The sequence below is a fragment of the Panthera leo genome, chromosome B3 (assembly GCF_018350215.1).
Source record: "Panthera leo isolate Ple1 chromosome B3, P.leo_Ple1_pat1.1, whole genome shotgun sequence".
NCBI lineage: Eukaryota > Metazoa > Chordata > Mammalia > Carnivora > Felidae > Panthera > Panthera leo.
In genome coordinates this window covers 121,496,646-121,513,046 of record NC_056684.1, presented here as the reverse complement: position 1 = coordinate 121,513,046, position 16,401 = coordinate 121,496,646, and the positions used below count along the sequence as shown (strand labels likewise).

At 41.5% G+C, this 16,401-nt stretch overlaps 2 protein-coding genes across 2 annotated transcripts in view; one reads left to right on the top strand and one right to left on the bottom strand.

Annotated features, from left to right (window-relative positions):
• Positions 1 to 8,133, bottom strand: SAMD15 (sterile alpha motif domain containing 15). The gene is made up of 3 exons (XM_042943917.1): positions 5,946 to 8,133; positions 4,852 to 4,950; positions 1 to 291 (listed from the first exon to the last, which is right to left on the bottom strand). Exons 1-3 carry the CDS (start codon positions 7,974 to 7,976, stop codon positions 55 to 57), a joined length of 2,367 nt encoding a protein of 788 aa, XP_042799851.1. The 5' UTR covers positions 7,977 to 8,133; the 3' UTR covers positions 1 to 54.
• Positions 8,134 to 8,324: 191 nt separating this feature from the next.
• The window catches only part of TMED8 (transmembrane p24 trafficking protein family member 8), a 31,430-nt gene continuing 23,353 nt past the window's right edge, over positions 8,325 to 16,401 (top strand). The window contains exon 1 of the mRNA XM_042943939.1: positions 8,325 to 8,409. Coding sequence (XP_042799873.1) covers positions 8,325 to 8,409 — 85 coding nt within the window. The remainder of the gene's footprint in view (positions 8,410 to 16,401) is intronic.

The window sequence follows — 16,401 nt, the reverse complement described above, 5'->3', positions numbered from 1 at the left end:
TTCTTCCCCCAAGTAGTTTAGTTTGATCTTTCAGGTAAGTGAAATGGCTCTTCCCTACGGTTCAGTGTAATACAATGCTTCATTCTTTTCAGGGGCAGTTACTTTTGGAGCATAGTCCTGTAATCCTGCTGCTTGCACAAATTCAGATAAGGTCAAGGAATCAGATTTTACCCCAGTATGACCTTTTTGCTCTAAAAATAAGCCTATATTGTCCCTGTAGGGAAGGGTGATGGTGCGTTTGAATAATGGCTCTTCAATTCCCAGTAGCTCCCGTGTATGCCGAGAAATTACCTAAAATACAAGAACAATTTTTTAATGGGGTTAACTGAAAATATAAATTAAAGAAGCTTTATTTATTTTCCTAGGCCTTTTGAATGGTAACCTTTTAAGTTATTTCTAAGGGAAAATAAAATAATGAAATAACACATGGAAATGCTTACTAGCCTGGCATTCTCAAAATAAAGTCCTTATAAGAAACATCAAATGATTTATTACCTTTTTATAAGTTCCATTTAAAGGTGTTTCTAGGCTCTTGGCAATGGCTTGCCATGGATGGGTTCATTTCTTTCTTTTGGCTGAGCAATCTGATCAGCCATATGAGCAGATAATATGTTCAGATTAAGAGCCATGACTGTCTCTGGGAAGGTTAATAAATCACTTGTCTATAAGGGGCTCAGTTAATTTGCAATTAAGAAAAAAATAACTCAAATAGTTACTTAATTTGTTTGACTAAAAACAAATCTCAAACACTAAAAAGCAGACATTAAAGTTCCAGCTGTTTTATTAGAATTAGAGATCCAAATTACTACAGGTGGCTCTTAAGAATTCTCATTTGTAATTGATGCTGCTACACCGAGCACCTTGTTAGGTCAGCACCTCACCCTGAGTGCCCCTGACCAGAGCAGGTTCTTTCACAAATTCACTGAGGTTAACAGATGGTGCCCCCCGGAGGGACCCTGTAATCATAGACAGATTTATTCACTATTAACCAAAAGAACTATGTGCCTACTGCAGGCTGAGAGAGCCCAATACTGTTTAATATTCTAATGCAGAAATTAAAAGTGTTACAAAGCTACTGGTTAGATGTGGAATCAGGAAATAAAATCTAACCATCTCTCATCTAATTCTATGTCTGAAGTTCATCAATGGACCATGAGGGACCTTTGATGGGCTATAAATTAATATAAAACTGTGAGTTCTTTCATTAGTTCTGATAAATGATAAGCCGCAGATCTTATTTTTGCCGAAGAGTTAGAGCAATTTACTAGTAACTTAAGTTAGTAAGGATTACAGGAATACAGATATTTATGTATAAATACAGATATTTATGAAGATTATAAGAGTTTCCTAAGGATTCTTAATTCTGCGTTCTAGGATGGAGCCTCATGCTCAATGCAAATGGTCTCATGCAGAATCTGTAACAGTTCTAGTTTTCAAGAGGATTCTATTATTATTATATCATCATTGTATTCTGTGTTGATTATGGTTTTTAAAGGCTGCTATTTTATTTGTAAGCTACGGATAGTTTTGCTTCATCATTAACAATATAATACATACTGTTTGTGGTTACCTTATGTATGTAACTATGCACATTTACATAATTGGAACCTATAATTAAACCTAAAGATGTCGGGGTGCCTGGGTGGCTCAGTCATTTAAGTGTCAGACTTCGGCTCAGGTCATGATCTGGTGATCCGTGAGTTCGAGCCCCGCGTCTGGCTCTGTGCTGACAGCTTGGAGCCTGGAGCCTGCTTCGGATTCTGTGTCTCCCTCTCTCTCTGCCCCTCCCCAGCTTGCGCTCTCTCTCTTTCAAAAATAAATAAACATTACAAAAATTTAAAACTTTATGAAACAACAAAAAAGAAACTGTCACATATTGGAGGAGACCAAAGAAACAATGACAACTAAAGGCAAAGTGGTATCCCCAGTTGGATACTGGAATAAAAGAAGGACATCAGTGGAGAAATATAAGAAATCTGAATAAAGTCTATAATTTACTTAGGAATACTGTACCAGTGGTAATTTCTTTGTTTTGATAAATGCCCCCATGGTTACATAAGATGTTAACATTAGGGAATGCTGCGTTAAGAGTACATAGGAACTTTGTACCATCTTCGCAACTCTTCTGTAAAACTAAAATTATCTGAAAATTGAAAGTTAAAGAAAAATATTTTGTCTTGTGAGAATTTGCTCACATATTATTAATCTGTGCTTTTCAAATAGTTTGAAACGAGGCAAGTGTAGTAAAATTGCTGGGATATAAAGCTTATGAGGTTATATTCTATAAAATCATGCATACAAAAGGAATAAGCAATTCACCTATGTTCTTCCCCAAATATTTCCCAAGAGTTCTTTTGTTCACTTGATGGAGTGAACAGTTAAAAATATTTTGAGAATTGGGGCACCTGGGTGGCTCAGTCATTTGAGTGTCTAACTCTTGATTTAGGCTCAGGTCATGATCTTGCAGTTGTGAGATTGAGTCCTGCATCAAGCTCTGAGCTGGGTGTGGAGCTTGCTTGAGATTCTCTCTCTCCCTTTCCCAGTGTCCCTTTCCCCTGTGTGTGCACGCGTGCTCTCAAAAATTTTTTTGCTTTGAGATTCTCTAAGAGACAAAGCTGAAGCAGGTGTAATGCTATCTTGTTTAGCTTGTCCCTAGAATAAATACGATTGACTTCCTTTCCCCTTTTTACCAACCAAGCTAATGCATCACTACAAATGGGAATGATAGGATAGTGGTTTTAAGAGATCCTTTGGCCAGGTTCAAAGAAGAATTAGTGCTTCGTCCCTTCTGTACTCCCCATCAGTCTCACCCACCCCACTAGCTCTTTTCTCATCTTCTCAGTACATTGGAGAAAGAGCAAAGGGAATGGTGAGTTCTTTCCACAGGTGAGGCATGAATAATTGCATAATTAAGGAAGCTGAAGAGAATAGAAACTGGCCATATGTTAACTGCAAGGCTTGTAAATGGGATGCACCATTCAAATGGGGTTCAGTTTCTTATCAGCATGCCTAGAATTTTGCACTCTCAAGCCACCAGCTCTTTTCCCAGTCCTGCTATTCTGCCCAAGTCCATGAATGATGATACAGGAGAGTTATGGAAAAGAGCATTACACTATGTAAGTTTTGTTATGGGATGAATTTTGGATGTACTAGGTGCTGTAATTACAATGGTAGAACTAAAGGTGCTTATTTATCAGTAAAAAAAGGTATCTATAGCATGCTTAAGTGTGGGGGAATGTGATAAAAAAAGATGTGACTGCTGATTGACCTATGAGCTGGACCTGGGCACCCAGAGGCTCCTTACCCCCTTCCCTGTCCTTGGAATGCGGGCTCCACTTGCCTTTCCCGCTTCCTGAGGCTGCTCTAAGGACATGGCCTTGGAAAAGTGATGTGGTGTTGAAAACACTTGCACAGTATACGTGACTGACCCCTGTTAGGGCTTCTTTATAAACTTTTGAGATTTAGAGGACAGGCATGGAAATCATTCATCTTGTTGCCACCCAGGAGAAACCTCATATGTAAATTCTCTTTATTATTATTAAAACTGCCACCTACCAACCTGGAGTGGCCTACATGTTTCTTCAGTCTCTCCCTGCCCTCTGAGTACAGGGGCCAATTTCAGATGACACAAGAGAGCTCCCAAAAGGGTTGAGAACCAACATTAAGTTCATGTGTGATCTCTAAAAAGTTACCTGTGTCAGTGTATAATTAGCTTTTTTTTTTTTTTCAACGTTTTTTATTTATTTTTGGGACAGAGAGAGACAGAGCATGAATGGGGGAGGGGCAGAGAGAGAGGGAGACACAGAATCGGAAACAGGCTCCAGGCTCCGAGCCATCAGCCCAGAGCCCGGCGCGGGGCTCGAACTCACGGACCGTGAGATCGTGACCTGGCTGAAGTCGGACGCTTAACCGACTGCGCCACCCAGGTGCCCCTATAATTAGCTTTTTTAAGTGGACCTATGTGTCAAGCAAAGCTTATCTAAGATACCTTTAAATGTCTTAATTTTTATTACTCTAGTGACCTCAAGGAGGGGGTCACACTTTGGTGACTTTGATAAATATTCTGAAGTTTGCTTATTCAAAGTTCTTGAGGTATAAGGATAGACCACTGGATTCATCATTTGAGAATTTCAATTTTTTAAAAAATGTTTTACTTATTTATTTTGAGAGAGAACGAGCATGAGCAGAGGAGGGGCAGAGAGAAAGGGGGAGAGAGAGAATCCCAAGCTGTCAGTGCAGAGCCCAACAAGGAGCTTGATCTGACGAACCATGAGATCATAACCTAAGCTGAAATCAAGAGTCAGACCCTTAACTGACTGAGCCACCCAGGCACCCCAATTTTTCTTTAACTGAGCTTTATACCCAATATGGGTCTTGAACTCACAACTGAGAGATAAAGAATTGCATGCTCTACTGACTGGGCCAGCCAGGTGTCCCTACTCCTGCAAGACCAGAAAAGGATAATTAGAATTTTTCTTATTGCATTGTTGATACTGTATTTTTGGAATCAAAATGTCAAAGAAGCAAAATGAATTGGCAGACTCTGAAAAATGTTTTCTCATAAGAAGCTGAAATTCTTGGTATTTAAACATTTCAGGAATTTGTATTACAAGTTACTAATTTGCTAATTCTGTTCCTTATTTTTATTTAGAAAATCCAGTATACTATTAATGTAAGTTGAAATTAGAGCTCATACACATAGTTGTATCATCTTTGAACATAAAAAGAGTAAGATATTTATCTGGTGGTACTTGGTAGCTATGTGAGGGTATGACTGGAAATACCAACTTGTAATAAGTGGTCTTTTTCTACAAGACAGTGCTCTATAGGGAAACATTAAACACAACTCACCTTCATGTCCTCAAAATCTGTTATCCCCATCTGAGGGAGGTTTGAGCAGTTTACATGAATGAGTTTTCGGCCACTGATGAAGTTTGTGGTAAAACACTCCTGTTAGTATAACAAGAACATCACTCAAATGATTTGTGGCAAATAGCAGGAAGTTGGGAAGGAGAAGAAAGAATTGGGGGAAGAGAAGGAAGGGAGAGACAAATCATGTTTGTTTCTGGTTCAATACAGAGAAAAAATTTTAATTAAATTTTAAAGCAAATTGAAATTTAATAATAATCCTAATAATCCCACATTTTTTCCACCTGAGCTCTTGATTAAATTTCACACTGCTCCTATATATATATATATATATATATATATATATATATATATATATACACATACATACATACATATACTTTTTTTTTTTGGCATGATACAACCAATGCTTCTTTCATTCCTCAATTACATTTCTAAGTACTGGGGTGCAAAAGATCACAGATCTTATGTTGTTTTGTGACAGCCTAAGAACATAGCTGGCATCAACGAAATAAGATTTTCTCTTATCTTTTTTTCCCAGCTTCCTTTTTTAAAATTTTATTTTTATTTTTTATTGAAGTACAGTTGGCATTAACTCTGTCTTTTTAATAGAACTACTCTTGATGAACTATTTACATTAATACTGTTAGGTGCTCATGATACATATGACATTTTTGGGGCAGACACACACTTAAGATTAGTAGTACAAGTTAAGGGAGCTGACACTAAACTTGACAAAGTACCAAAAGTCTACCTTGGACAAAATCTGTCAAAAAGAAAGATACTTATCTATGAAAAGAGGCCTATATAATTTTTTTAGTCTTTATTCAAGAATTACAAAGAAGTATACTTACTGTGATAAATAGGGAAACAAATGTGACCCTCCCTTCCTCTATCAAAATACAAAATACATCAGTAGAAAGGCCAAAATTAAAATCCAAGTTACCTCTACCATAGTCCAGGACTTTTCTATGCTCCTTCTAGGGAAGAAGAAGCAAGAGCTCAGGTAAGGGTAAGAGGAATAAGAGGCAGAAAGATGAGAGAATGTGATCTTTAAAAACATTATTTTTGTATACCTTGTACTGAGGAAAGCCTAGTTTGCTAATCCACTCTGCAACTTTCTCTGGGCTCCATTTAAGATACTCAAATTGTAGCTCTATACTTTCTTTTGGCGAGGTTTCTTCATCTTTGTGTGCTAGTTCCTTCAACTCTGGGGACAAATCTTCAACTATTTCACCAAAAGGCTCCCCCAAATCCCTCTGATAATCTGAGACATATGCGTAGAAGTCACTACTGGTATCAGTAATCTCAAACAGTCCATTATGTTCTTTGGAGAACTCATAACTTGTACTTATTGAGTCTATTTCGCTTATTGTAGGAGACCCAAACATAGAATCTCTTTTAGCTTTCTTGGTTTCTTTTACCGACCACGTTCTTTGATAGTCAGAGTACTCTAGCTGATCCTGGTCTACAGACTGCTTAAATTTAACTAGTTCTGGCCAATCTTCCTTGGAAAATTCTACATGTGTCTCTTTTCTTAGTGGTAGTTTGGCTTTATCAGGTAACTCTAGATCTTTCTCTGTAGCTTCCTCTGTTTGTGTCTTCTCTTGAACCTCTGGTTTGGTCTTCTGTGGCAGCACTTGACCTGTTTCCTCAGTTGATTTTCTTGGTTCTTCCTTTGGAAACTTTGGTTTAGTCTGTTCTGGTGGCTCTAGACCTTTCTCCTCTGTTGACTCTCTTACTGTCTCCTCTGATTTGATCTTCTGTGGTGGTGCTAGTCCTATCTCCTCAGTTGATTTTCTCTGCTTATCATTTTGACCTGAAGATTTAGTGTCCTCTAGTGGTTCTAAAACTTTCTTCACAGTTGATTCTCTCAGTATCTCTTCTTGAGCTTCTGGTTTTGTCTTTCCTGATGGCTCTAGACCTGTTTCCTTGATTGATTTTCTTGATTTTTCCTCAGGAAATTCTGACTTGGTCACTTCTAGTGGCTCTAGAACTTTCTCCTCAGTTGATTTCCTTTGTGTCTCTTCACTAGCCTTAGTTGGTTTCTGGTCTAGAAACTTTGATTTAGTTTGCTGAGGTGGCTCTCTCTGTTTCTCCTCAGTTGATTTTCTTCCGTCCTCCTCTGGAATCTCTGATTTAGTCTCTTCTGGGGGCTGTGGACCTGCCTCCTCAGTAGAATTTCTTGGTTTCTCCTTTGGAAACTCTGCTTTAGTCTGTTGAGGTGCGTCTGTCTCTTTCTCCTCAGTTGATTTTCTTTGTATTTCCTGTGGAGCCTCTGTTTTCGTCTCTTCTGCGGGCTCCAGACCTGACTCTTCAGTTTCTCTTGGTTTCCCTCCTGGCAACTCTGGTTTCGCCTGCTCAGATGGCTCGGTCCTTTTCTCCCTAGGTGACTCTCTCTGTGCTTCCTTTGGAATCTCTGGTGTGGTCACTTCTGGCGGCTGTAGATCTGCCTCTTCAATTGATTTTCTTGGTTTCTCACTCGGAAATTCAGGTTTGGTCTGCTCTGAAGTTTCTAGACCTGTTTCTTCATATTGTGCTCTAAGTGAATCCTCCAGAACTTCCAATTTGGTCTCTTCTGGTAACTCTAAATTAGTCTCACTGATTGAGGCCCCTTTGGTCTCCTTTGGTAGCTCCAGATCTGTTTCCTCAGCCAACTCTATGAGTACATCCTCTCTAAGATCTAGTTTGGCCTCCTCTGGTGACTCTAAGCCTGGTTCTTCCTTATCATGCATAAGGACATCCAAATCCTGGAAGAGCTCTTCCATCTCTCTGAGTGTTTCTGACTGTGCCTCCTGGGACATCCCTGGATCAGTCTTGCTAGAAAAGTCTATCTCTGACTCCCTAGGAATCTCTTCCTCAGATATGCTGGTCGGTTTTAGGTGTAGGTGCACATTGTCTGGCGCCCCCGATTTGAGGTCCTCTTCCTCCGCCTCTGGTTGTGGCTCCTGGTCAATCTGTAGCTCCAGGCCTACTTCTGCCGTGGTGTCAACTTCGCCATCTTGAGCCATTTTAAGTGACCTAGGCAGTTTGAGGTCCTCATACTCCAGGTCTCCTTCATCCGAGCCTGAATCGTAATATTCTGGGACTTCAGCCATGACGCACATTGGCCGACGCGCTCAGGCCTCCTAGCAACCCCAACTTCCGATAGCGTCTCTATGGATACCATGATTTCCGGTCGGGTCTTCCTGAATCTTCCCAAGGTTTTGCTTGTTCTGTCTAGCCCTGACTAAAAACCTGCGTTCAAAAGCACGCAGTCACCCTCCCCGCGTCCGCGTCGCCAGCCTCCGCTGCCCAAAGCCCCTGCGGCCCCTCGGGGCCGGCCCTCGGCCCCTTCCGGCCCGCGGGCCCCACTCGGCTCCTCCCGGAGCGCCGCCGCCGTGCTCGTTCGGCCTTCGGCTGTTTCCGGAGCCACTCGCTGGTGGCGGCGGAGGCGCTGGCGGCGCTGGCTGCAGATGTCGGAGCGGCAGGCAGCCGGGGGGCCGGCGGGCCGCGCCGGGGAGAGCCCGGGAGTGGAGGGGAGCCAGGCGGCCGCCTCAGGTACGCAAGCCGGGGGCCGGCGGGTGGGTCCGTCCGGCCTCGGGGCCCGGCGCGTCGCGCGACGCTCGGGCCGCACCCTGCCCCGCTCTGTCCCGCGCCCCTCGGGGGAGCGGACCCGCCCGGGCAGCCCCTTGCCGCGCAGAGCCCCCGCCTTCGCTGCCCCTGGCCGCGCCCCTGCCCCCGTGCCCGCCGCCCAGCCTGGGGCTGCGCTCGAGCTTGTTCGCTACTCCTCTTTCGAAATGGCGTGGTTCCTGCCCCGCTTCCGTTCTCCCATCGGCCCAGCTGGCGGTGACGGGGCTGCTCTGCCCGCGGCGCCTCTTGAGCTGCCCGCCGGCTCCTCCTCGGCCGCGGACCCCAGCCCCTCTGGCCTCGCTGCCTACTGCTTGTGGCTCCGCACCCCGCTCCCCACCTCTCCGCGCGCTCTCTGCCCGCGTCCGCCTGGGGAGCCTCGCCTTCCGCTGGCCTGAGCCCCGCTTGGTCCTGGCCGCTGCACGCGGGCCCCCGCGCCTCGCCGCCCCTCTCCATCGCTCAGAGTGCGGGAGACGAGAGCCGGGCGGGACCCGGTAGGCTCCGGGGTCTTCTGAGTGAACGTCATGGCCAGAGCCAAGGCAGGACGTAGGGGCTGACTTAGGGACTTTGGCGACCTCCCTCATTCGCCGGCACCCTCCTCTTCTGGTTCGGGAGACCGTCCCCGTTTCTACCCACGCCAGTTCCTCGGCAAGGGTTCGCCATCCCAGGGGCGAAGGGTGCATCTGGCGCAGTTCACCTTTCGGGCCTCCTTATGCTTACCACTCCAGGAGGTTCAAAGGGTAGGGGGAGACAACTGATCTCGCTAAGTGGCAAGTATAAATTAATTTTCCAAGTCTGAAATTAAAATAGGCACCATAAATTGTAGCGGTAGAGGTGGCGCCTGGGTCGGAGTCTGAATCTTCAGTTTACTGATTTGACCTTGGGCAAGTCACTTCTCCCTATCTCCGTTTCGTCATCTGTCAAATGTGGGTGCTGCTAGTACCTGTCTAATCAGACTGCTGGGGAAATTACATGAGCCAGTGAGAGCGAGGCACTGGTGCCTAGCTCCTGGTACATAACCATACTGGTGGTATTCGTTATTACGAGAATAAGGTGCTGTGGGAGGTGTTCCTGGATGTGTGTCTTCCAGCACGATGGTTTTTCTCGTCTTTTACTTCTATCCCAAATCTCTCCCATCTTCTAATGCTACTTCAGTGGAACACACACACACACACACCTTTGAGTCACCCAGCTTTTCCCCATGACTTTATGTTCTCTTTAAAATATCTAACAATTTTTGTCTTTTCTTCCTTCATGTGAACTTTTATGCTTTGTAGTATATTCAAAATTGATGGCATGTATTTAACATTATAGCAATAAAAATTTTAAGCATAATTTCTAAGAGACTCAGCAAATGAACACTCAAAAGTCTCATAAACATCTGTCCCTTGCATATGTCAGTACTTATAAGTTGAGGATTTTTTCTTTTCTTTTCAACTTCCCCTTTAGCTCCTTGTGTGCTTATGGCAAACAAACCCAAACATTTTAAATAGAAAAGTCTTAAGAATAGTCCAGGACTATGTTGGAGGATGGTGGTTTTGCTTCTGAGTGAGTCTCCTCTCCCCCTCACCCCTTTTAATTGGTTCCTGAATTCTCTTTTTGTTCCCAGGACATTGATAAAAATACTTCTGGTTAGTTTCTTCCTCTTGTCCTTAGCAGGGTGAGTGTTGGTTTCTTCTTCTGTCATGTAGGGGTTTGTTACTGTGGCCCAGAGCAAGTTCTTCCCCTTGAGGTAGGATTTGTTGCTCTTAAAATAATAGTAATGGTAACTTACATTAATTGAATGCTTACTCTGTGCCAGAAAGTGGAAAAAGATTTACTTGTATTATCTGATTTAATCCTGTGAAGAGTCATTTTCTCCCCATTTGATTTATTTAATTAATTTATTTGAGAGAGCGCACGCAAGGGAGAGGGGCAGAGGGAGAGAGAGAGAGAGAGAGAGAGAGAGAGAGAGAGAGAGAGAGAAAATCTTAAGCAGCCTCCATGCTCAGCACTGAGCCTGACATGGGACTCAATCCCACAACCTGAGCCTAAATCAAGCGTCGGACACTCAACTGCCTGAGCCACCCAGGCGCCCCCTCCCCATTTTATAGGGGAACAAACTATAGCTGAGAGAGGTTAACTTACTGTCCAGGTTAACTGTGGAGATTTTACTGCCTATAGGAAATTGTCACCTTGTTGTGATGAAGTTTACAATCATTTGTTTTTATTGGCTGTTGAGCCAGTATTGGTGTTCCAGAGCAGATTATGGTCTTTGCCCTCAAGGTGTTTTTAGTTTGGTAAGACAAGAGTACCACTGGAAAAAACATCAGCAATTCAAAACATATAATTGAATGTGATACTACAGTTCTTTATGACCTTACCCCAAGAAATCTGCTTGAGGGAAGGGAAGAATCTGTCTTGTCTCTTTATCTCCTATAGCCCTTGATGTGTCCTAGAGGTTCTACACATATTTGCTGGATTGTGAGACAAAGTCTCAACACAGAGATTTGGTGGAGCACCAAATGCATCTGAAGAATTAGGGTTGAGATATTCAAGAATGTTCCTTGGGTTAAAGCAGTGGTTCTCCGGGCACCTGGGTAGCTCATTTGGTTAAGCGCCTGACTTCGGCTCAAGTCATGACCTCGCAGTCTGTGAGTTCGAGCCCTGCATCGCGCTGTCTGCTGACAGCTCAGAGCCTGGAGTCTGCTTCAGATTCTGTGTCTCCTTCTCTCTCTCTCTCTCTCTCTGCCCCTCCCCTACTCGTGTTCGCTCGCTCTCCCTCCCTCTTTCTCAAAAATAAATAAACATAAAAAAAAAAAAAGAAAGAAAGACAAGCAGTGGTTCTCAAACAGGACTGATTTTGCCTGGGGATGCTCAGGGGATGTTTTGGTTGTCGATACTAGGGTTGGGGAGGAGTAGGAGGGCTATGACTGATACCTAGTGGGTAGAGGCCAGGGATGCTGCTAAACACCCTGCAATGCACGGGACAGCCCCCACAATGAAGAATTATCTGGCCCCAAATGTCAGCAGTGCTCCTTTGAGAAACCTTGAGTTAGCATGCAGCTGGGTTTCCAAAGCAGTGTGGAAATCATGTATCTGGCTTGGCTCAGTGTTGTATAACCTGGGGAATGAACTTAAAAAACTGCTTCAAATTAAGAGTTTGACTGGATCCTTATGCCACCTTCCTCTGGAAAATGATCCAATAAGTAAGCAGTGGAGGCCTAAGAAAGGATGATATTGAAAGATTTCTGCCATCCTCTCTTAGAGGGAAAACAGCAATTAAGAAATGAGTTTGGACACTCAGTTGTTACTGAATTAAAGGTTTTGATTTTTTGGTGTATCTTATTCCTTGAAAGCAGGAATCTACAATTATCCATCGTAACTATAACTTGTTTTTTAATAATATTCTCTGCAGAAAGTACCTTTTGAGTGTCTTCATGTTAGCTCAAGTTTTAGTGATGAAGTAAGAAAACTGTTTATTTTTTCTGAACTCAGCTCTGCAGTGGCCACAGCGTTCTTATTGTTTTGTGAATAATCTTTTATTTGGGGCACCTGGGTCCTTTAGTCCCCAAGAGGAGAGGGCTACTGCTCTTTATATAGTGTAACTCTCTGAGGTATACATATTTCATCACTTAAGAACAGACTTTTTTTTTTTTTTTTTAATTTATTGAGCTTTGTGGAAAATAAAGGGCAAATCTGTTATGACCTTGAAGTTAGCAGCAGTACTTGGTTTGGTGTATATGACCCTGAGAGCTATCAAGGTACTTAGATGCTAAGGACTATAAACAGGTCATGTGAACTTGTTCATGATTCTTATGTAGGTCTTTGAGCAGTGCAGTCTTTCTGCAGGGATGGAAATGTTGCCTACTGTGGCTATTTCAATTTACATTGGAATTGAAAAATTGGTGGCTACCATATTGCATAGAGCAAAAGAGTGGAAACTTATGCCAAAGAGCCCTTATAGTGTTTTGGTTTTCTATTGCAGTTTTATATCAAAATGGAATAAATTTGTCTGCCTGTGGTAATTTTTTTTTCTGATAGTAGTTGTGTTTTGTGTTGAGATAGCCAATTAGTCCTGTCGTAATTCATTCCATAACCCAAAGTTTGTAATATGAATGACCACTTTAAGAGCTTATTTCGCTCATAAGGACTGACAAAAAATTGGACCACATGGTCTCTGGATTTGGTTGGAATGTAAATTCAGCCGGTTTCTTTTTATTTAAGCCTCTTGAGTCTTTAACCACATAACCTGCTTTTGGTTCCTCTGCCCTTGAATCTAAAAGGCCAGGCTAATTATGCCTTTGCAGCCTGTTTAGTGAAGGGGAAGTCCTATGAGACCTGTTCTAAAGAACTCTGACCTGATACTCAAATGCTTTAGGAAAAAAACACTTTTTTGGTTCTCTTTGTAGAGAAAGTACAAAGTACACCATAAATTTAAATCTGAAACATGATCAGAATGTTTGAAACCATATTCTGGTAACAGGAAGAAAATTAGTATTTTAAATATTGTCAAATATAAAAGAAATCATAGGAAAGTTTCTTTTTTTCCCTCTTTACCTTGCTTTAGGGACTATCAATTATAAGTTTAATTATTCCTGAGCTTCCATTTTCCTTTCTCTGCCCATTGTTTCCAAGACTTCGGCTGTGCAGGTATCACAGTCCTGTTTTTTGCCGTATTAGAGAATACATTCCAAAATTATTTGGTTATTATTTTTTCTTTAAATGACATTAAAATTTTTGTTTCATTCTAAATGGTATCTGTGCTGTTACTATTTTGATGTGTCAACTTTTCCTAATGTGTGTTGAAATAAATATCATTAACACCCCCCCCCCCCCCCCCCCCCCATATTCCCATATACCATCTAAATTTGCAAAACCTGTCCTGGTTTCTCTGGTCTCTTCGAGGAATGCTTGTAGAATTTGTCTATATTTGGCTGACATATTAAAAGCTATCCTATAGGAAAACATGGCTTTTTCTTCTTTATAGTGGTCTAAATTTCATTAAATAAATTTAGGAAACTTGAAAAGCTGTGTTTGTAATTGTTTTCTCTCTCTATAGCAGGACTGCATCTTCCACACTTGATACTTCTGGAAATAAACTTAAGTATTTCTTTCTCCTTTTCTTACTTCCTAGCTCTCTGAATCTAGTTACACGTTGTTTTACCAGTAGCTCTTACATAATTTAGCATGTACCTTTAACCTTAAAAATCAAGAGCACTATCTCTCTTCACTTTTTTCTCCTGCATACAATGAGCTATTAAGATGCTCTGAGAAGTGGCTCTTAGCATATGAAAAATGCTCAACCTAATTTATGATAAGGGACATGGAAATCATAAATACTCTGGGCAACTTGGTGTCTCACTGTTGTGCAGGAACAAGTACTTTTGTGCGTTGCTGTTAGGAGTGTAAATTGACACAAATGCTGTGGAGGGCAATTTGCCAATATCCATCAAAATTATAGTATATGCCCTCATTGATCCATTCCTTCCAGGAATTTATCCTCTAGATTTTTCTTGTGCCTGTTTAATGACACAGACATAAGGTTATTATATATAGGATGGTTTGTAATGGTGAAAGGTTAGAAAGGACATCGATGTCCATCAATAGGGAACTGGTTAAATAAATTATGGAATATCCAGCCAATGAAATATTAATCAGCTGTAGAGGAAAATGAGAAAGCTTTTAATAGATAGTTACGGAAAGATCTCTGAGATATAAATGGAAAAAGCAAAGTATGTTTAATATCCTCATTATTCGTATAAAAAAGAATATATATGCACACACTTAATGTGTGTATAGTATCTCTGGGAGACTGTATAAAACCTAATAACATTGGTTGCTTTGGGAGGTGGGGACTGAGATGAGTGGAAATTTCCCCTGTATACTTTCACGCTTTTTGAATTTTGAATAATGTGGCTATATTACCTATTCAGGAAAAATACACGCAAATGGGTCATGAGATTTTTTCACTGTTCTTATATTGTAAGAGACATCTCTGTTACCTTTGTGCTCATCAGGAACTGACCCTTTCTGGGCCTTTTTCTCTCTGATGAATTTTTTATGAAATACAGGTTATAAGTCTCCTTAGGGATTAATTTTTTGTTACTCTGCCCACTACTGCCTTTCATTATTTTTGTGGTAATTTCATTTACACCTAAGGATAAATCAAAGGGGGATAGAACCACTACTTAGATCAGCTGATACTGTTAGCCAGTGACAGAAAGAAGGCAGACTTTTAAAATTTCTATTTGGTTTCCATTTTATTCAGTAAGGTATTTTCAAACTGAAAAAGGTAAAGAGGCAATGTTGCTTTCTGTTTTGAGTAATGGCAGACTAGGTAATCGGATCAGTTCTCCCATTGGGGACAATTAGAAAATAATTGTCAACATATAAATATTTGCTTGAAGATCCTGGGGAGCTAGCTAGGTAATGAAGAATTACCAGGCTATAATCAATGTGAGGGCAGAAGTATAAAGATAGAAGTTCAAGGATGAGAGTCCATTTTGGGGGTCCTTTCTCCTCTGGTGGCATGTGCTGGATTCTTGAGTGGGGAGGCTTGTCAAGGCTGTGAATGTGCTTCTCTGGACTAAAGCAACAAGCGTTAATGTTCAGAACCAAGTGGGGGGAACCCTGGTGAATCCCATTTTCTCTAGGTTGGGACTATGAAAGGCCATGTTCTGGAAGTAGGGGTAAATCAGAAGTACACCGTTCCAGGGATTACAGCTCACCTTCGGAAAAATCTAAGTTCATGAAATTGGGTTAAGGTACCCTCAGGCTGCTAGTGCCTCCAGGTATGTGGAAGAAGCAAAGCCACATCTCTGAAGGCTCATTCAGATTAGGCTTCAGATGATTTCTTCAAACAATTTTGTGAGAACAGTTTTCTGACACATATCATAAATGACCAGATTCCTGAGAAGAGATAACATGAACAAAAATCAGAAGAAACAACAGGCAGTAAAAATCGATCCCAAGGGGCACCAGACTGAAACATAATTATATTTATTATGTTTGAGATCAAAGACAAGTTTCAGAAATTTGGCAAAGAACTGAAATTTATAAAAATAGAACCAAATAGAAATTGTATAATTGAAACATACAGATCAAAATTTAAAACTCCATTGATAGGTTTAGCAAAAAGTTACTATACCTGAAGAGAGAATAGTGAAATTGGTCATAAAAAAAGAAGAAAATATCCAGAAGGAAATATGTAAAAATGCAACCATGGAAAATTCAGGAAAGAGGTAAAAGACATAGAAGGTATGGTGAGAAGGTCTAACATTTGTATAATTGGAGTCCCAGAAGGCGAGGAGAGCCAGAATGGACAGAAGCAATGTTTGATGAGATAATAGCTCTGAATTTTCCAAAGCTAACAGAATGCACAGATTTAAGAAGTCCTGTGTATCCCAAGCAGGATAAGTACAATGAAATCTACAGTAGGTATACATTAAGTTAAACTTGCTATAAAACCAAAGCAGAGAGAAAAAAGTAGCCAGAGAAAACTTACAGTTTGCTTTCAAAAGAATAGTAATTAGACCGACAGCTGACTTCTGCACAGAGCAGTAGAAGCTAGATTATTGAAAGAAGATACCAATATAGATTTTTTTTTCAGGAAAATAGTCTTTTTTTTTTTTTTAATTTTAGAGAGAGTGTGTGAGTGGGGGAAAGGGGCAGAGGGAGAGAGAGAGAGAGAGAGAGAGAATCTTAAGCAGGTTCCACACTCAGTGCAGACCCTGATTCGGGGCTCGATCCCACAACTCTGGAATCATGACTTGAGCTGAAATCAAGAGTCAGATGCTTAACTGACTGAGACACCCCGGCATCCCCAGGAAAATAGTCTTTAAGAATGAAGGTAGGGTGCCTGAGTGGCTTAGTTGAATAAGCATCTGACTTTGGCTCAGGTCATGATCTTACAGTTCATGCATTTGAGTCCCATGCTTGGTG

Bases quoted from the DNA above. Each gene is read 5' to 3' on its own strand.
- SAMD15 (XM_042943917.1), bottom strand. From the start codon at position 7,976: ATGTGCGTCATGGCTGAAGTCCCAGAATATTACGATTCAGGCTCGGAT. The intron at 4,951-5,945 runs GTATACAAAAAT...TTATACTAACAG, and splicing joins TAGGCTTTCCTCAGTACAAG to GAGTGTTTTACCACAAACTT. The intron at 292-4,851 runs GTGAGTTGTGTT...CTTGTATTTTAG, and splicing joins CAGATTTTGAGGACATGAAG to GTAATTTCTCGGCATACACG.